This window comes from Petaurus breviceps, unplaced genomic scaffold (assembly GCF_028583685.1).
Source record: "Petaurus breviceps papuanus isolate PSGF00001 unplaced genomic scaffold, PetGlider_PUasm1.0 419, whole genome shotgun sequence".
NCBI lineage: Eukaryota > Metazoa > Chordata > Mammalia > Diprotodontia > Petauridae > Petaurus > Petaurus breviceps.
Window position 1 is genome coordinate 13,133,451 of NW_027186324.1, and position 21,192 is coordinate 13,154,642.

Consider the following 21,192-nt stretch of genomic DNA (forward strand, 5'->3'; position numbering starts at 1 on the left):
CTAAAGACAATGTACTTTTTTTTTTGCCCTCATTTTTTGTCTCTACATTTTCTGCCCTCAAAGAACTTACTTATAACCTAGTTTGGAAAATAAAACTAACACACTGAAAATAACAGTGAGCCAATTATTTCTAAGTCTTTAAGTATTGTTGAATGTTAAAAGGTAAAGGTCAGTTATGGCTAGAGTAGTAAGGGAAGACTTCTTTGAGAAGGTGGGTCTGAAATTGAGAGTTTAAGATTGGGTAGAATTAATAGAAATAGAAGGGAAGACAAAGGCAATTCCAAGCTAGGGGAATGACATCAGCAAAGGCATGGAGGTGGGGGATAAATAATATGTACTAATGAGACAGGGAGACTTGCCCAAATAAAGTGAATGAACAGTGAGAAGTTGTGGGTAATAAGGATACAAAAGTAAACTGGGGGCTTGAGATGTGATACAGTAGGACAGTGTTTGCACACTTTTTTGTCCTAAGACTCTATACACTCAAAAATTTTTTAGAATACTCTTGCACAGAGTTTTTATTTATGTAGGTTATGCCAGTTAATATTTACCATACTAAAAATTAAAATATCTTATTATTATAAAAATAGTTTTGACCTTGTAGACCTGAAAGGATTTCACCATACCCTGCCCCAGAGGTCCCCAAAACACACTTTCAGAACTGATAAAGTAGGAAATAAGGGAAATATTAAAGGTATTAAGAAAGTTGAATGATATTATGAATACAATGTCTAAGTCAGGTCAAACAATAAAACTCCAAAAAGCAAGTTTTTGCCTAGAATTGTCCAGATAATGGCTTTAATTCCTATATATACAAAATTTTGCATATGAAGACCAGTCATGGTCTGTTTTTTTTTTCATTTTCTTTTTTCTTTGATTTTGTTATTCAACATGGATAAGTACTAAAAACACTCTCTCCACTGATCTTACCCCCTTGCCGTACTATTTAGAGTGGAATACATCTTCCAATAGTCTGAGTCTTGTGTATATTGAATGGTTTATCAATGATTAATTTTAGAAAGGCCTTCAGGTAAACCTAGACATTTCAACTTCTTTTCATCCATGTATCCCAGGGAGGTTTTTATAGATGATGAAAAAAAAATTTGTTTGGCTCAGTTTAGTACAAAAGAGTCATTGTTCCATGCCATGAACACCCTGTAGCAATAGAAGAAAAATCGTAGTATGCATTTCTATCTTAAATTTTTATTCAGAAACGAAGTAGTAAAAGCACCAGTCCCAATCCTTATCAGGAATTCAGAGTGCTACAATGGTATTTGATCGTGGGCCTGCTACGTTTTTTTTCCTATTACAGCTTTTGATAGGAATATCTTAATGGCTGAAATATGCTGAATTGATAGATCATCAGTACATAATAGCTACTACTTAGAGATTTTGCAAAATGCTTCACAATGATCTCTTTTTTCCCTCACAACAACCCTAGGAGATGTGTGCAATTTCTATCACTATTTTACTGATGAGGGAACTGAATCTGAGAGAGGTTAAGTGACTTCCTAAGAGATGCACAACTAGTAAATATCTGAGGCCAACTATAAACTCAAGTCTTCCTGACTCCAAGTCCAATGTTGATACTATCCAGAGGTCACCTAAGTTGCCCCTATTATTGTGAGAGCCAAAAACAACTAACTGAATGTCTGTGGATAAGAGAGGAGAGCTTTTGTCATATGGATATGGCCTATGGCTCTGGGATTTTTTCCAGATGCACGTTATAGTTCTTTTATTTTCTGCCTATGGAGATAAAGAGATGTTCCATTCATCTAATCAACTCACAAGGTTGATGGAGTCAAGCATCTGTTGTACTTTTTAAAATTATAAACAACAAGTATTTGTTCTTTGCAAATGTGCTTGGGGGCACGCTATTTCCGATCTGCTTTTGTTCTGATGAATCCCCAGCCAGAACTTGTGCTACTAGACTGGATCAGAACAATAACTTCTGCCTCAAGCCAGGAAAATGTAGAAGAGAACAGAATTAGCAAAAAAAACCAAACAAACAAACAAAAGTCTTCATCATTATGTAAGTCATTGATGCAATCATATGAATTATACATTTTGAAATAATTTATCTTAATTGGATTTAGAAGCTGAAAAAGATGAGGAACTAAGTGCTATTTATAGCTGATAATGAGTCCTGGGCAAAGGAAGAAACCCAAATAAATTTGTCATATGAAGGACATTGCCACGTAAAAACTCCAATCAGCATTTGATTTGCAAATAATAACCTCAATATTTAATTCCCATTAGACACTACCCATTGACTTTGTATCCTTAAAAAGCCATTTTGTTTTCTTTTCTATACAAGTAGAATAGGCTTTGTTTGGAAGCCCAGGAACTCCCTGTTCTCCTCATTCCATTCCCTTCTATCCTGGAAATCTTTTGAAACAAAAACCCTGAAGGAAACTCAGTTGTCCACTATTGGGACTAGAATTACCTGATAAAAAGTCTGCTTTGATTTTCATCAATGCTCTTTCTATACTGATATATGTTATGTGAGGGACACTAGCAAGCAGACAACAAATTCTACCTCCATATGTACATAGGAATATCCATATAGAAGACAGAACTCTGGCATGGCTGGTGGCTTTGAAGTTCCCAGGTTTCTGCCCACCTGGAGTCTACAATCTGACAGGGGAGCAAAGTATTTATCTATCATCACTTTATCATGATTATCTCCCCTTCCCCACTGCCTCACTCATAACATGCGAGCCTAATTCTATCACATCCATCCATGCACCAACTAGGAAGGGAATGAGCGTTTGCCCGGCACCTTCTCTGTGCCAGGTATTTGCTAAGTGCTTTTACAAATACAGTCTCATTTGATTTTCACGACAACCCTGTGAGGTAGGTGCTCTTATTATCCGCATTTTATCATTAAGGAAACTGAGGCATACAGAAGTTACATGACTTTCTCAAGGTCACACAGTAAGTGTCTGAAGTAAAATTTGAACTCAGATGTTCTTTACTCCAAGCCCAGGGCTCTAGAGATCCATTATGCTACCAGCTGCAAATTGCTCCAGAGATTCTGAAGTATACCCTATAGAACTACATAATTGTGGCCACTCTCAATGGCATGAGATGGGGAGAAAATTTCACAGAAGACTTCCCATGGATGGTGTGACATCTACAGTCGTCTTCTCCATTCAGGTCTATAGAGTCCCAGCTCCAAGCCAATGTATTGCAATGAAGATCAGTAACTGCATAATACTTGGGAATATGCAGTGAACGTACAAATGATAAGAAAGCACAAGTCATCGTGTCTACCCATTTGTCTATATTGCATGATCTGCATCTTCCCTCGTCCTGTTTCTCTTACAGGATAACAGTTTCTGCCATGTGCTTTATGGATTTCAGTCGGTTTCCTCTCGACACTCAAAACTGTTCTCTTGAACTAGAAAGCTGTAAGTCTTACTATTGGGTTGAATATGTCTGTGTGCTCTGTACTTAAAGCATATACTAGCAGGGGAGTATATCATTACTAACCATAATGGATCACTGATGCAGGTTAAATATATTTATTTTTTAAACAGGGTTATTTAGCTACAAAGGTAGATACTAGTCTTTCTCAAGTACTACTTTCAGAAAGGTATAGCTTAACATAATTACAGATTTTTCATTTTTTTAATTATATCTTACATGATTTTTTCAAATTATAGTTTCCAAAATGGTATTTAACCCAGTTAAGTAAAGAGAATCTGATGCCCGAACATAATCATCCTATTCCTATTAAACAATTAATAAGTTTAGGAGTTTAATTGAATCAATTGAATATGAATCAATAACCTTTATTAAGTCTTGGCCTAAAAAATTAGCTAAATAGTATATCTAGTCACTAAATCCTGCATTAGAATCACAGAATCTGGGCGGCTAAGTGGCTCAGTGAATAGAGCACCGGCCCTGGAGTCAGGAGGATGTGAGTTCAAATTTGGCCTCTGACACTTAACTACTAGCCATGTGACCTTGGGCAGGTCACTTAACCCCAATTGCCCTGCCCTCCTCCCTCCAAAACAAAAGCAAAAAAAAGAAAAGAATCTTAGAATCGTAGTTGTCTAGGTGGGAGGGACCTTGAAAGTCATCTAGTCTAGGCCTCAGTTTATCATCTGATCATGAGGTCACATGATAAAATGAGGCCTAGATGAATTAGGCAGCTTACTCAAGGTGAAACCGATTTAGGTGACACACCTACATCCAGGTTCTCTGATTCCAAATCCAATGTGTCTTTTCACTGACATTGAACGTGCCTGGGACATATCATTTTTTTTTATCAGATCCCAGAAAGACAATGCCACAGAACAAATGTCTAAGAATCTGACTACATAACCTTCCCAGAACCTTGACCAACTAACATTTATGACTTCATCTCGAAGTCCAACTTACTAAAGGCCAAACTTACAAAAGTTCTTTGAAGAGTATTAATGACCAATTAAGTGTTTGATTTAGGGTACATTGAAGCATCTCAGTAAAGTTTAGTATGCTACTAGTTACCTGATAATACATGGAATTGTACAGATCAAGAGAGATGTTATTTTTCCAAGATTTGTCTGTAAATTCCAATCTTATTCCATTTTTTTCACTCTCTTTCTTAGGAGGATTTGCAGTTACTAACTAAATACCTCAGAAACATCTACAGTTGCTCTGTGGTAGAGTCCTGGGTTTGGAGTTTAAGAACTTGGCTTCAAATTCCTGCTCTCTCACTTAACTATCTAATAGGACTTTGGGCAAATCATTTCCCCTCTGTAGGCCTCAGTTTCCTCATCTGTAAAATAGGAATGTTAGGTCTAGATGGCCTCCATGGTCTCTTGTAACTCTAGATTTATGTGCTGAGATACAATATAGTCCTATGACTCGATGACCTTTAAGTTAATTTCCAGTTCTAAATCTGTGTCCTATGATCATAGTCAGGTCCTTCCACCAATCCTGTGGTATCTACCTGAATCCAAACACTTTCATTCTAGTGAAGCTCCAGCATGAAAAGGAGTGACTACAGATCTAGAGGCAATGGTTTGGCAACCATGTTGAAATAACTGTTTTTTACAGTGCTAAGCTTGTGAATACTGGTCCCTGGACACCAGCCATGCTAGCACATTTATAGAGAAACATAGATTTCTTTTGGACATGAGGACTGAGCAGACAAGAAATATCTATTGAGTACCTACCCTGTACAAGGTTCTGGTTGGGTGCTGAAAGTCTTCGTTGCTCTGGATCAGTCCTCAGCTTACAATCTACTCACAAGGATTTTCTTTTCTTCTCTTGTTTTAGATGCATATAATGAGGAAGATTTGATGTTGTATTGGAAACATGGAAATAAGTCCTTAAACACAGACGAGCACATTTCCCTTTCTCAGTTCTTTATTGAAGACTTCAGTGCATCCAGTGGACTAGCCTTCTACAGTAGCACTGGTATTACTTAATTACTTAATTACTGGTTACTTAATTTACTAAGAAGCATTTACTGAACACCTACTATACTCTCCACACCCACTAGTTAAACTGGGTATTTGTAGCTAGTCAGCCAACTGACATACAGCAGCAATAAAGCTGCCAATCCATCATTGGTCAAATTAAACACTTTACCCAAAGCTTCTCTGTGCTACATATTTCACAGTTTATTGGTAAGAGAATACACTGATCTAAGGCATTACACTAGGTTCCATATGATTCTTGTATCCCACACTAGCCCTCTTGGGATGGAGAAGAATATCTGTATTGTTGCTGGACCTCAGAAGCCTCCATACTCATCACCAGGAATCACCAAATTCTGGAGTTGGAAGGGACCTCGGAAGTCAAGTCCAATCCACACCTGAACAAGGATCCCTCTCCATTGATGGGGTCAGACTCAAGTAGCAGCAGATCCCTGTGGGCCACATGTTGACACAGAAAAACTATAAATTAACATTATCTGTGTCTTATTGCGTTGGTATTTGTTTTTAAACATTCGCCAATTGCATTTTAATCTGGGGGTCCTTTGGAGTTTTGCAGCCACAACTCCTACTCCTCTGTTTTACGCCATTTGTTGTTCCGTCATGGCCAGCTTTTTGTGACCCAGTGAATCACAGTGCCCCAGTACTCTCCATAGGGTTTTCTTGGCAAGGCTACTTGAATGGTTTGCCATTTCCTTCTCCAGTAGATTAAGGCAGACAGGTTAAATGACTTGCCCAGGGTCACACAGCTGGTAAGTGTCTGAGGCCAGATGTGAGCTCAGGTCTTCCTTTCTTCAAGGGATAGCTGGTGCAGTGGATCAAGAAGACCTTAGTTTTAATCAGACTTCAGACACTTGCTGTGTGATCCTCAGCAAGTCACTTAACCTTGTATGCCTCAGTTTTCTCCTCCATAAAATGGATCAAAGAAGAAAATGGCAAACTACTTTAGTATCTTTGCAAAAAACATGGGGTCACAAAGAGTCAGATACACCAAAATAACTTCCTGACTCCAATTGTATCCTGTGAGTAATCTAGTTGCCTCTGCATCACACCTGACAACTAGTCACCAGATGTCTTCTTAAAGATGTCCAGAAAATAGGAAACCACTAACTCCTGAGGCAGCCCAGTTTGATTCTGGATGGTTCTTATTGTTATGTGAGAGATGGAGTGATGTGACAGATAAAAAGCCAACCTTGGAACTAATAAGACTTAGTTTTGAGCCCGTCCTCTGACTTAGAGCTGTTGTGGGAGCACAGGTAAATCACTTAATCTATGAGAGTGCCTCTGGCAATTTTCTAAGACTCTAGACCAGTTGCAGACCTGTCTATGAATAGGTAGCTTCCTCACTGGAAATTTCCTGCACCATTTAAATCATAGGCTCAGCCCTGACCTTTTACAGAAAAGCTTTTAGAGTGACAGTGGTTGAAGACTGGAGACCTCTGGTTTAAAAGAAAAGCTAACCACTTCTTGAGTGGCCTCCAGTCTCGTGGATACAGCTGCTCTTTTTTTTAAGCTTTTATTTAGCATTGTATTTTTCCCCAGACACCATTGGTCCTTTCTCTAGGGATGGACAGCATTTTCCATCATAAGTCCATCGAAATGTCTTGTATTGCTGTGTTGCTGAGGATAGCTAAGTCGTTCACACCTGAACTATGATGTTACTGTTACTTTATACACAGTACATTTACTTTGCATCAGCTTATGCAAATCTTTCTGAGTCTTTCTGAGAGCATCCTGCTCATCATTTCTTATAGTACAATAGTATTACGTCATAATCACATACCACAAATCATTCAGCCATTTCCCAATTGATGGGCATTCCCTCAGCTTCTAACTCTTTGCCCCCAGAAAAGAGCTGCTATAAATATTGTTGTACATATAGGTACTTTTCCTTTTTTTTTTTTAATCTATTTTGGGATACAGCACTAGTATTGGTAGGTCAAAAGGTATGCATGATTTTATAGCCCTTTGGGCATATTTCCAAATTGTGCTAAAGAATGGTTGAATCGATTCACAACTACACCAACAATGCATTAAAGTCTCATTTTTGCCACTTTCCTTCCAACATTTGTCATTCTGTCCTATTAGCCAATCTAATAGGTATGAGGTAGCATCTCACAATTATTTTAATTTGCATTTCTTGAATTAATAGTGAGTTAGTCTTTTTTTCATATGGCTATAAAGTATACAGTTTCTCTTTCAAGGCATTCCCCTGAGCATGAATTTCCCTTAGTCAAGGCCCACATTCCAAACATAGGAATGGAATTATGAGTGGATTGAGTACTGAATAATGAAAGAATAGGAATGAAATTTGATTTCCTGAGACCACTAAGGTCTCTAGGGAAACAATTCCAACTCTTTATTTACCAGTAAGAATAAGAATAAGAATGATAGGCTACCATTTACCAAGTGCTTTAAGGGAGGGGTGGAATCAAGATGGCAGAGTAGAAGGAGGACCTCCGCTGGGCTCTGGCTCCCACCTTTCCCAATCCATGTAAAAAGGGGACTCTAAACAAACTTTGGAGCTGCAGAACCCACAGAATGACACAGAGAAGATAACCTCCCTCTGAGGACAGCCCAGCAGGCTGGCAGGAATCAGCCAGTGCAGTGCTCTGGGACTAGCCGCTGGCTGGGGGACTCCAGGTCAGCAGCAGGTGTGGCTGTTTCCAGATTTATCAACACATGGATGCAAAGAACAAAGTGAGAGGTCAGAGCAGTCTGGACTTTGGGACCCAGTAAGTGGGAGTGCGTGGCTATTAGCCCCAGGGCAAGAAGCCGTAGAGAACCCTGCACAGCCAGCCAGCGCCACATGGCAGCTTTAGTTACTGGCCTGCAGAGTATAGGGGGACCAAGCACCAGTCTGAGGGGTAATCACTGTTGCTTTAACCTGCTTGGATCTGGATTGCAGTCTAGGGTGGAGGTCCTGGGGTGTGTGTGCAGCTTGACAGAGAGTGTGGAGAACTCAGAGAGGGCACCCATCTAATACCTCTGGCAGCTGAGAAAACCCCAGTGTTTGGGATGAAAGCTCCCCTGTCTGGTGGCAGAGTCCTACTGTGTCAAAAAGTCCAGGGGTCAAGTGGCTGAGCGATGACATGACCAGGCAAAGGAAAAAAAGCAGACAGAAGCTTCCAACATTAGACTCCTATTTTGGGGACAAAAAGGAGCAAAGCATGGAACAGGAGGAAAACAGCTAAGTCAGAACTCCTGCACCAAAAGCTTCAAAGGAAAATACAAGCTGGTTATAGGCCACAGAGAACCTTAAGAAGCGGATAAGAGAAGTGGAGGAAAAATTGGGAAGAGAAATGAGAACAATGCAAGAAAATTACAAAATGAAAGTCAACAGCCTGACTGAGGAAAATAACTCCTTAAAGAATAGACTAGGGCGGCCAGGTAGCACAGCGAGTAAGAGCACTGGCTCCAGTGTCAGGATGACCTGGAGATCGAATCCCAGGCTCAGACACTTAGCACCCACCCAGAAACACCTGGCCATGTAACCTTGAGCAAGTTACTTAACCCTGATTGCTAAAAAAAAAAAGAAAAAAAAAAGGAATAGACTAACTCAAATGGCAAAAGAGTCTCAAAAAGGCAATGAGGAGAAGAATGCCTTAAAAAGCCAAATTTGCCAGATGGAAAAAGAATCTCAAAAGCTCAATCAGGAGAATCATTCCTTCAGAATTGGATTGGAGCAAATGGAAGCTAATGACTTAATGAGAAATCAAGATGCTGTTAAAGAGATCCAAAGAAATGAAAGAATAGAAGGAAATGTGAAATATCTCATGGGAAAAACCACTGACCTGGAAAATAGATCCAGGAGAGATAATTTAAAAATTATGGTAATATCTGAAAGCCATGACCGAAGTAAGAACCTAGAAATCATCCTCCAGGAAGTTCTCAAAGAAAACTGCCCTGATGTTTTAGAACCAGAGGGCAAAATAGCAGTTGAAAGAATCCACTGATGACCTCCTGAAAAAGAAAACTCCTAGGAATATTATAGCCAGGTTCCAGAATTCCCAGATTAAGGAGAGAATATTACAAGCAGCTAGGAAGAAACAATTTGAATATTGTGGAAAAACAATCAGGATAACCCAGGATCTGCCAGCTTCTACACTGAGGGATCGAAGGGCTTGGAATATGATATTCTGGAGGTCAAAGGAGCTGGGATTAAAACCAAGAGTCACCTACCCAGCAAAACTGAGTATCATGTTCCAGGGGAAATTATGGTTATTCAGTGGAATAGAGGACTTTCAAGCATTCTTGCTGAAAACACCAGAATTGAATAGAAAATTTGACATTCAGATACAAGAAGCAAGAGAAGCACGAGAAGGTAAACAGGGAAAAGAAATGATAAGGAACTTATCAAAGCTGAACTATTAACATTCCTACATGGAAAAACAATAATTGTAACTTATAAAACTTTTCTCAGTAGTTGAAGGGAATAGAAATATATATATGTCTTATATATGAGGGTATATGGGCATATGAATACATATATGAATGTATATATATTTTTACAGGTATACATAGATAGAGGGCACAGGACCAATTTAACAGGAAGGGATGATACTTAAAAGGTGAAATTAAGAGATGAGAGAGGAATATAATGAGAGGAGATGGGGAGAGAGAGACAGAATGGGGTAAACTATCTCATATAGAAGAGGCAAGGGAAAATGATTACAATGGAGGGGAAGAATAGGAAGGCAAAAGGGAATGGGTCAACCTTATTCCCATTGAATTTGGCTTGAGGAGGGATTGAAATACACACTAAATAGGGTATCTCACCCTCCAGGAGAGTGGGGGGATGGATGATGGAAGGGAGGGAAGTTGGGAGCACCCACTTTTGAAAAGGGACGGGATCAAAGCAGAGAATAGAACAAGTGGGAGGTGGGATAGGAGGGAGGAAAATATAGTCAATCTTTTATAATATATCTACTATGTTATTGTTTTGCATTAGCCACACGTGGGTGACTAGGGTGGAAGGGAATCTGGAATTCAAAGTTTTAAAATCAAATGTTTAAATATATATATACATACATACTATTATTAATACTATTTTACATGTACTTAGGAAATAAGATATACAGGCACTGGGGCATAGAGATCCACTGGAAAAATCAAAAGTGGTATGGGAGAAAATATGGGAGAGAGCAGATTGGAGGAGGGGATATCCTGTGGGGCTTCTATTTTGGGGCGGTGGGTAGGGGAATACGGGGAGAAAATTTGTAACTCAAAATCTGGCGGAAATGAATGATGTAAATCAGAAGTTAATAAAGCATTTGGGGGAAAAAGTGCTTTAAGGTTATCAAAGCATACTTTACATTTATATTAATCTATCTTAATTACCAACTCTTCCTCCCTCTAATACCACTGCTTAGCGCATTCTTTGCCTGTGAAATCCATGACAGTTCAGATTCACATGGCTTGATAACTTCCTGCTTTGAAGTATTGATAACACTATTAATTTTAAAAATCTCTTTGGTTTCTTTTGAGGCCCTAGAAGGGGAAATACTCCACATTTAAAAAGAAGCTTCCTTTGCCTTCTCTATGAAGTTGACCATAACCTTTCCCTTGACTATACAAAATACCCACAGACCAATAATGCCTTGAATTTATCAGTTTTATTTTAGTTCTGATTTCTAAAATCTAGGCAAACAACAATGTAAAATATCAACTTTAATGAAACAAAGATGGCTTTTGGAGTTGCTGCACACTGTAGCAGCAAGCACCCAGCATCCCCAGGGTGGCTGCCAACACGGGTTCTTAGATCTGCTGTTCTAAAGGAAAGCAACTCAAAATGGGCTAACAATCTTGCTTTAATCAATCAAACATATCATTTACCTAGTTCAGGGGAAAAAGTCAGCACCCCAAACTTCAGAGTACACAAAGATTACAAGTAAACAGAAACATTTCAGCAGACAGGCCTCCAACTGTCCAACCATTACATCCATACCTAGTCAGTTACCAGAGAGGAAAGCATCAACATCTGGGTTTTTCAAAGCCGGGGGGTCTCAACGGCTGCCCAGAGTCTTGTCTGGTCAAATCACAGAACACTTCTCAAAGTGAGCCCCAAAACCAAGTCTCACATCAGGGTTTATATAGCCTTCTCCTGGGTCAGAGAATGTAACAACCCTCTTGACCCACTGCCCAATCACAAAGTATCTCCTGAAAAACAAGCCTCCCAGCACAGGCTCCAGATGCACTTAAGTCTATCAAAGGGCCTAGGGGCAGGGAAGATCTTACACCATACAATCTTAGAAAGATGGCAACAACACAAATTTACATTCCCTTTACACATATTTTTGAGGAGGGCAGAAAGTAGAAAATAGACAAAGGGGAAAGAGAAAGATTGTGGTATAGTTTTTAGCCAACTCACAGCTTTTCTTTCAAAGCATTGGGTATCTTCTGCATGGCACCAGCAACAATAACTGTGATTATACCATCCCTTGAAGCAGTGATTCTCAAACTTTTCTACATAAGAACCCTTTAGTTTAACCAGAATCTTGGCAGAACCCTTGTAGCAAAACCCTCTAAAATTATTATTTTACTGCCTATTAATAAGTATCATAAAGTTAATTATGAAAAAAAAACAGCCTTGGGGTGTTTCCGGGTTCCTTGCAGCAGTTTGAAAAACATTACTCTAGAACTCCTCTTGATTTTGTCTGCCCCAATCCTCTCCCAAGTGTTTTACCCTCATCTTCATGAGATGTTGTGATGCACACATCCCTCCATCTAGGATGAAGGGAGACAGTCTCAGTCTTTTCTGGTGAAAACATGGTACCATAATACTCAGGGGCTCACATACAAAGGTAGGAGTAACTTTACATTCACTTACAATGTTGACACTGATCTCCAATGTCCCAGTACCTTTGAGAGTTAAGTGGTTTCTTTTTCCATCCATTGATCCCAGTTTAGACAAGTCAGACAAGCCCAATAAATACCTCTTCAGGTAATAGCTCTACAAGTATTTGAGTATGTTCTTCCTAAATCTTCTCCTTAGCGAGATGGACGTCTGCTTAAGTCCTTCAACAATCCAAATGTGGCCTAACCTCTAGCCCATCACACTGTCCTGGTTGCCCTCTGTTGCATAGTTCTAACTTATAAATATTATTCTTCCTAAAATTTAGCACTCAGAACTGAATATAATATTCCAGATGTCTCACCAGGGCAGAATACAATAGATTATCACCTTCAGTCATATGAACATTATTATGTCTCCTGTAATGCTGCCAAGATTTCTTGGCTGCCATAGCAAACTATTGACTCATAACTGAGCTTATAATCCATTAATATGTTAAGCTCTTTTCCAGATTATATACTTTCTAGCCACCCCTCATCTTTCTTGTATTTGTGAAGTTAATTTTTTGAAATGAATTATAAGATGTTCATTACATTAAGACCAAGGGTCCAGTCGATTGGGATCTTTTTGAATTCTGACAGTGTCAGCCAGTATGCTAGCTATCCGCCCCCAGCTTTGAGTCATCTGCAAAAATTTAATGAGTATGATATCTATGTGTTCATTCAAGTCTTTGATAAAACTGTTCATTGTAAGAGAGTCCATTCAAAAAGCAAAACAAAGCAAAAACACAGAGTCAATCTTCTTGGGGTCTAGCCATCCAATCAGTTTCAAATAATGGACTAGATGTTAATATGTGGATTTCTAAGTCAATATATACAGACAGTGATCCTTATGTATGGTTTAGTGACCTCTTTCTGTTTGAGTTTGACACCACTGCCATACAGAATAGGTACAGAACAAATGTCCTCCAAACCTAGCCCTAGATCCCCTCTAGGAACTGATAGAAAAAAAGAGCTTAGCTTCCAATTCCCAACCTCTGAGCTAACTCGTGCCAGTTATACATTATCTGTGCCTCCCTGACGTTTTGCATTTTCCATTTTTCTGGCCATATATGTGAAGCCAGAGATTCTCTTTGACAAGTTTATGTTTCATTAAAAGATATGTTTTAATCATTTCAAAGTGAACTTCCAATTCTTGATGTCTAAAAGAAAAAAAAATGTAATTTCTAATTAAAAATGGAGAAAAAAAAATTTTGATTCCTCATATTTCTGAGAGTTTTGTTAGTTCCAATTTTAAAAAGTTGCCTTTCCTTTTGGTCTAGAGTTTTGATTTTACTGGTATATAGAGATTCCAATGAGGAAACTACCCCTACCAAAGAAGATAGGAAACTTTTGCAATTTCTACTCTTAGATGCACTGAGAGGTTGTAACTTTCCCCAGAGTCAGACAGTAAGTTAGTGTCTGAAGTGAGATTTAAGTCCAGATCTTTATGGTTCCTAATTCATCATTCAGTCTATTCCTGCTGCCTCTGTAATTGATAAGTTAGTATAGCTTGAATCATGACTTGGACTTTATATATAAAAGGTAAGAAAAAAGTATTTTATGGTATTTTGGGTTTTGTATCACTAGCAACTACTGCTGAGTTTGACTATTCTCTAAAGTTCGTATCTTTTTTAAAAAAGAAAAGCTAATATTTAGAAACTTCTAGATGTTCCTGCCTCTCAGATGTGTATTTCCCCCCTTTCATACAACTGACAAATGAGTAAATATTTGTGTCCCAGGCCAGCAGTTTCACTCATCTGTTCCTACCAGAGAACCCTATTAAATACCTAAAATAGCATCTCCCATCTACCCATCCAAATTATTCAAGATTGGATAATTAAAGATATAACAATAAAGACAAGCTTATTTGGCAAGCTTAAAACAGACTTATAGGCTCATGCAAAGAGTTGACCATTGTCATGGAGGAGGTACAGCGGAGAGTTCCAATTCTGCATTTGTGGGACCTCAGGTATCTATCCTCCCTGGACCTCAGTCTCTTTATACATAAAATGACTGAGGTTGAAAACATGGTCTTTGAGGTCCCTTCTAACTCTAAATCTATCACTGCAACTGCATGATCCCTACATATGCTAAAGCCCTTCAGTTGCTCTTCTTTGTCCATGACATTAACCCCTGGAGCGTTGTAAAACCCTCCCAACAAAATGCATGTTACTATACGAGAGAGTTTGGGCTACCATCCATATGAGAAAAATCAAGTGGATGAAGAATATCTACCAGGGGTGGCCAGGTGGCACAGTGAGTAAGAGCGCCGGACCCGGAGTCAGGAGACCCAGGATCAGTTCCAGCCTCAGATACTTAACACCCACACAAAATAACTGGCCGTGTAACCTTGAGCAAGTTACTTAACCCCAATTGCTTTAAAAAAAATAATATCTACCATCCATATCATGGAACACATGCATGGTAAATGGACATCCCACAAAGCTTATCTCTGTGCGTCTACATCTTCAACTGTTAGCACAAATAGACAATGAGTTGACCCAAGAATTAAATAGAAAAGAATAGACTAGATTATCCTGGGGAAATTGCAGAGTGCTTTCAATAACCCTGTTTTTCATCTATTTAGTACTGATGGTGTTGCATGGCTGCAAATCCGATTTCAAATTGTTGAAGAGGAGGTATATAGTGATGAAGTGGTGACGTTGGGTATAGACTGCTGGACTGTGAAGAGGGATAAGATGGAATATGGATGGGGTAGAAGGATAGAAGAGAGTCTTTCTTTAGGACTTGGGAGACCTGAACCTATTTGTAGATAGGCAGGAAGATAATGGTAGTAGTAGTAAGGGAGAGATTGAAAATGCTTGATAGGGGATGATTGTTAAAACCATGGGGATGGAGGTCCAGTAGTAGAAAGGGATAGGATCACAGATCCCTGTAATACAATTAAGCTTCTAGGGACGACTTTTCTTCTGGGACAGAAAGGAATGAAGAGAGAATGGTTGATGGTGCTAAGAAATTTTTAGGAATAGAAACAAACTGAGTGAACTACAGTTGCATGGCTTCAAGTTTCTCAGTGAAGAAGAAGAGAGAGGGAATGAGTATTTAAATGGCACTTACTATTGCTAGGCACTGTGGTAAGGGTTTTTATAATATTTATAAAATTTATGAATGAAGAAATCATTTGCTATAAACACAGGAGTATAAGTTGTTTTTTAAGGTTTAAAGAGAAATGCAAAGGGTTGATACAATTTCTGTGAAGCAATTACCTAGTGAGGCAAAATAAATCAGGATAGGATTACCAAGAAGCAATGAAGGCCCAGAAGAAGTCATGTCACTTTGGAAATTACTGCTACACCTAGTCTCACAATGAATCCTTTCATTTCGAGTACATAATAATGTACAAATCATTAGTATTATTAATACATACTTAATATACATAATATACTAAGCCAGCACTTAGTATAATGCCTGGCACCGAGGAGGCAATATTATTATTATTATTATTGACTGACTGACCTACTGAAACCTTGGATTACATTCATGGAATCTGATTCAATCATTTAACAAGTTTTGATTCATGTATAAAAACATCATGCTAAGAATTGTTAGGAGAATACAATGGATAGAAAGAGAATAAGCATTTATTAAGGACCTATTGTGTGCCAGGCAGGCACTGTACTATTTTACAAATATCATCTCACTTGACAGAGTTCCTGCCCTCAATTAACCATCGCTTAATAATTGTTCACTGTGTTCCAGGCATTCTGCTAGGCACTGGGAACAACAAAAATAATGAAGCAGGAACTTATAATTCATTGGGAAACATGAATCTAACTCACACGATGAAAAATGGAAATACAGTAAGAGAGGTAAAAAGTGCTGCCACATTCAGAGATGGGAAAGACTATTAACTACTAACAACAGAGAGGGAAAATTGAGCTAGGCATTGAAGTACAGGAAGGAAACGGAGAAGAAACACTGAGGGCGAAGACATTCCAGGTTGTACAATAACTGATTTAAACATGTTGGGGTTATGAAAGTCAGGAGTCTTTGGGGCTGCTCTATTAATGGCTGGCTAAATTAAAATGGCACTAAAAGTCACTCATGATTCTTCTCCTTGTGCCTTTATCAGCATTTCATTCGGGTGAACTCCCTTGATGGTTATCCTCTGGGACTTAAATCTTTGTGACATCTATTGAAGTCTCCACCATCAATCAGCTAGTACCACTGGCATTTGGGAAAGGGACTATTTAGGAACATCCTTGGAGCAGGACTTCTTTAATTAGCCTAATAGACAAATCATCTCTTTTTCTAATTATCCACTTGAAGGAGCAGACAATTTAACAATCCAGTTTTGAGCTTCACCTCCATAAATTTATGACTAACTTACAATAATTTAGGTGTTTCAAATAGCGTTTTTTCTCAAATGTTGAGTGTTCTCTAACCACAGTAAGGAAAAATTGAGAGATTCTTATCTTTTTAGCAGATAACAGGAAATACAACCTTAAAATATTTTGTTAGATTGGCAAAAGAGCTTTCTAGTTATGTTTACAATATGTTGTTGAGATTACAGAGAAGCTGCACAATGCCTGCCTATGATGTACAGAATGGTGGAGGGCCATAATTATGGGTGTTTTTTTCAAACAAGTCATGTATCTGGACTCGGAAAACTGATCTTAAATTGTTCATAAAAAGATGAAAGCATGTATACTAGAGGGAAAGAAAAAGAAAAAGATGCTATTTCATCACTACAAAATGCGTCTGTAGTGGATAGTTTTCTGTTTTCTGATATTTTGCTTTTGGGGAGTCACAAAAAAATGGCATTCTGGGTTGAACTTAGGATGTCCAAACACATTGAAGTGCTTGGAGCAACTTGCTTTGTTTACAGTAAACTTGCAAATGTTTTTGAAGAAATTTAACTGTGAGGTGTCTCTGAGAATTGTCTACAAAGGAAAGTCTGCAAAATACTTTGTCTGAATTACAGTAGCAAGATTCCTTGAGATCCTTTAGCCTAGGAATAAGACAATCATACTTTCATTTAATGCAATTCAATATCTGCTTCTTGGAAATAACTGACCGTATTTTTGATTATGTTAGTAAGTCTTGCTACCTGTGATTAGAATGTAAACTCACTGAAAATAGGAATTGTTTTATTCTGTGTATTTGTATCCTTAGCTCCTATGACAGAGTCTGGTACATAGTAAGTAAGCATTTAATAAATACTTGATGATAATTGTGAGGGGGATAGAAGGGTAGGTACTTGTACTAATGGAAATTCTTAACCTTTTCCCAACAGGTTGGTACAACAGACTTTTCATTAATTTTGTGCTAAGGAGGCATATTTTCTTTTTTGTCCTGCAATCCTATTTCCCAGCCATGCTGATGGTGATGCTGTCATGGGTTTCATTTTGGATTGATAGAAGAGCTGTTCCTGCCAGAGTTTCACTGGGTAAATCTTCATGAACGTTTGTACAATGTTAGTTATTGCATAAGCGATTGAAGGAAAAGAAGGGGAAATGATTTGGGGTGGAATGCAAGAGTTGTTTAAATGTTTCTGTGTGGATCCTTACTTTAGACAATGACTGAGGATTGCAGTCAGCCATTAGCCATAGGGGATGCAAGATGTTTGGAGATGCTTTTTTTTTGTTCATTAATTTGTTTAATTTCTTGTTTATTTATTTGTATGTATATGCATGTACATGTACACATGTTCGCATGTATACATTTACATGTACATACATACATATATTCATACATACATACAAAGAGAGGGGAAATAAAAGAAAGAGACAGAGAGACAGAGAGAGAGAGAGAGACAGAGAGGAGAGAATGTATTACGTGTCCCAAGCACTGTACTACTTGCTTAGAGATACAAATACAAGAAAACAAGATAGTCCCTGCCTCAAGGAGGCTAATGGGAAAAGACAAAACATACAGGAGAACTAGAAAGGCAGAGAGGAACAGGTGAGGCAACATGTCATTGAGCAGCCAGAAAATAGCCTGGAAGATGCCTGAGCTTCAGAAAGATTGTGCCAAAGTTTACCTATCAGGGGACCCAGGAGTGGAATGCAAGTTATGGGTGGGCATGTTATGCCAAAAAAATGAGAAAGAGACCCCAAGGGTAAATTGAAAGTGGATTTTTATTAGCACTGCAATACAGCTTGGGGCCAGATCCAAACTGAACAGCAGCCCACAAGGGCAAGGCATCGGTATATAAAGGCAAGCCACGTGCCTAAATGGTCAAGGATCGCATAAGCAGGAATTTACAGAAGCCAAAATCAGCAGTTGCTTAGCATATATTTTAATTTTTGTGCGTGTGGGTTTTCCTAGGCAGGGCTAAACCTACCAGTTTGGTTATTTCCATGAAGGAGAGAAAGATGGTTGGTTAGAATAGAGGGAGGGGGGAGGGATCAGGGGAGCCAGAATGGGACCGTGTACAACAGGCAGAAGGTGGAGATGATGGTCCGACAAGAGGAGGCATGAGAGTTTTTGTGAAGCACTAGGGCAGCAGAGAAGTGAGGCACTTGAGTTGTTCCCATCTAATTAGGCATAACTAACCCCCAGCAAAGGTAAGAAATAAGTCAAACTGAGCTTTAGCAATCCCATCTTCATCTTTCTCCTTTCCTCCAATTCATGCTGCCATAGGTCTGGTCTCCCCACCCCCTTCAAGGAGGAAAGCTATCTGATGGAGAGTTTAGGACTCAATAAATCACCCTCCCCAAAGAGTTTAAGTTAAGGTTGTGTCGCAGGGAGATAACAATGTTTAGCACAAAGAACTTTATTTATGATGGTAGAATTTCAGGTACTGTGGCCTCTGAGTTAGGAGTCAGTTGGGAATAAGAGGACATTTTCAGTGCCTCTCAGAGCAAGTACATAGACAAATGATTATTCTACTGAATGTGCAATTTGCTACTCTGTGACAGGAACTAAAATTCTTTGTAATTCATGAACTTGAGAAACCAGGAGCAGAAGATCCAGATTAAGAACCGAAAGGAAGTTCAGACATCAGCTAATCAAGCTCTTCTCATTTTACAAAGCACAAATGAGGGACTAAGACCCAGAGAGGTCAAGTAATTTGCCCAAGGTTATGCCAGTAATGAATAGAAGAGCCAAGATTTAAACTCAAACTCAAATCTCTCTGAATCCAGTACTATTTCACTGTACCAAAAAAAGCCATCTTATTTTTCCTAATTTTGTTCTTTCTCATATAATAGTAGTCTTTGGCAGATTAAAATAAGTGGTTCCTGAGCATTATAATTAGTGTCTAATCTCTGCCAGGAAGGGTGACATATAAGTTAAATGTTCATAAATTGTAGGCATCTTTCAAAATATTATGGGGGCTATCCAGGCATACCTCACTAATATGGTGAGTTTAGTTCCAGATCACCACAATAAAATTAATATTGCAACAAAGTGAGTCACACAAATTTTTTTTTGTTTCCCAGTGCATATAAAAGTTATGTTTATGTAGCCTGTTAAGTGTGCAAAAGCATTATGCCTTAAAAAAAACCCAATGTACATACCTTAATTAAAAAATATTTATTGCTAAAATAAAATGCTAACCATTATCTGAGCCTGCAGGGAGTCTTCATCTTTTTGCTGGTGGATGGTCTTGCCTCAGGGTTGATGGCTGCTGACTAATCAGGGTAATAGCTGCTGAAGGTTGGGGCAGCTGTGTCAATTTCATAAACTAAGAAAACAAATGAAGTTTGCCTCATCAATTGACCCTTCCTTTCACTTGAAAACTTAGAGGTCATTAACTGGCCTCATTTCAATATTGTTCTGTCTGAGGGTATTAATAGGGAGGCCCAAGGAGAGGGAGAGAGCTGAGGAGTGAGGATAGATGAAGCGACCAGAATACACACAGCATTTATTAAGTTCACCATCTCATATGGGTGCGGTTCGGGGTGCCCCAAAACTTACAATAGTAACATCAGAGATCGCAGATCACCATAATAGACAAAAATAGTGAAAATGTTTGTGAAATGTTGTGAGAATGACCAAGCTGTGACACAAAATCATGCTGTGAACACATGCTATTGGAAGAATAGACTTGCCACAAAGCCTCCAATTAGTGAAAAGACACAACGGAACGAGGTACGAAGGTGCTGCCCTTTATTGTTCCTGCACCTGGCACTCAGATGATCCCCGGTGCCTCAGAGCACAAGCCCTGGCTTCAAGTAGGGACCTGATCAAAGACTATGTCTGAGGAACAGCTGAGCTAAACTGGCAAAGACTGTGTAGATCAGCTCCAATGGAATGAATTTGTTAAGCCCAGCAACTCCCAGAGTGTTCCTTCAGTCATAGAGCAGCAGACACAAGGAAAGAAGAAGGACGAAGGGAAAGAGAAGGGAGAAAGCATCGATATAGGCCACTACGTGCTAAGTAAGCACTGTGTTAAGTGCTTTGCAAATATTATCTCATTTGGTCCGCACACCAAACTTGCCTTTTATTATTCCCATTTTGTAGTTGAGGAAACTGCAATGAATAGAGGTTGAGGAACTTGCGCCCAGGGTCACACAGTCAATAAGTGTCTGTGGCTCGGTGTAAACTCAGGTCTTACTGACTCCAAGTCTAGTAATATCAATTCTGATCTATATGATAAAGCCTTACCCTCCCCCCTTTTTTTTTCCTGAGGCAATCAGGGCTAAGTGACTTGTCCAGGGTCACACATCTAGTGTCTGAGGCCAAACCTGAATTCAAGTCCTCCTGATCAGAGCCTGTGATCTATCCACTGTGCCACCTAACTGCCCCAAACTCTTTTTTAAAAATATATCAGCTACCACATCATAAATATGTAGTAAAAAGAACTGTTACAATTAATATGAAACTGTATTCTAATAGCAGTAGTAGTAATGACAGTAGTTGTCACAGTAATAGTAATAGCAGCAGCGATAGTAGTAATAGCAGTACTAGTGTTAGTAATAGTAGCAGTAGCAGTTGTACCCATAGTAGTAATAATTGC

The 21,192-nt window shown here is 38.9% G+C and overlaps 1 protein-coding gene across 1 annotated transcript in view; it reads left to right on the plus strand.

Annotated features, from left to right (window-relative positions):
• Nucleotides 1-21,192, plus strand: part of GABRR3 (gamma-aminobutyric acid type A receptor subunit rho3) — a 78,670-nt gene that overhangs the window by 45,742 nt on the left and 11,736 nt on the right. The window contains exons 6-8 of the mRNA XM_069100503.1: nt 3,331-3,413; nt 5,272-5,412; nt 17,524-17,676. Coding sequence (XP_068956604.1) covers nt 3,331-3,413; nt 5,272-5,412; nt 17,524-17,676 — 377 coding nt within the window. The remainder of the gene's footprint in view (nt 1-3,330; nt 3,414-5,271; nt 5,413-17,523; nt 17,677-21,192) is intronic.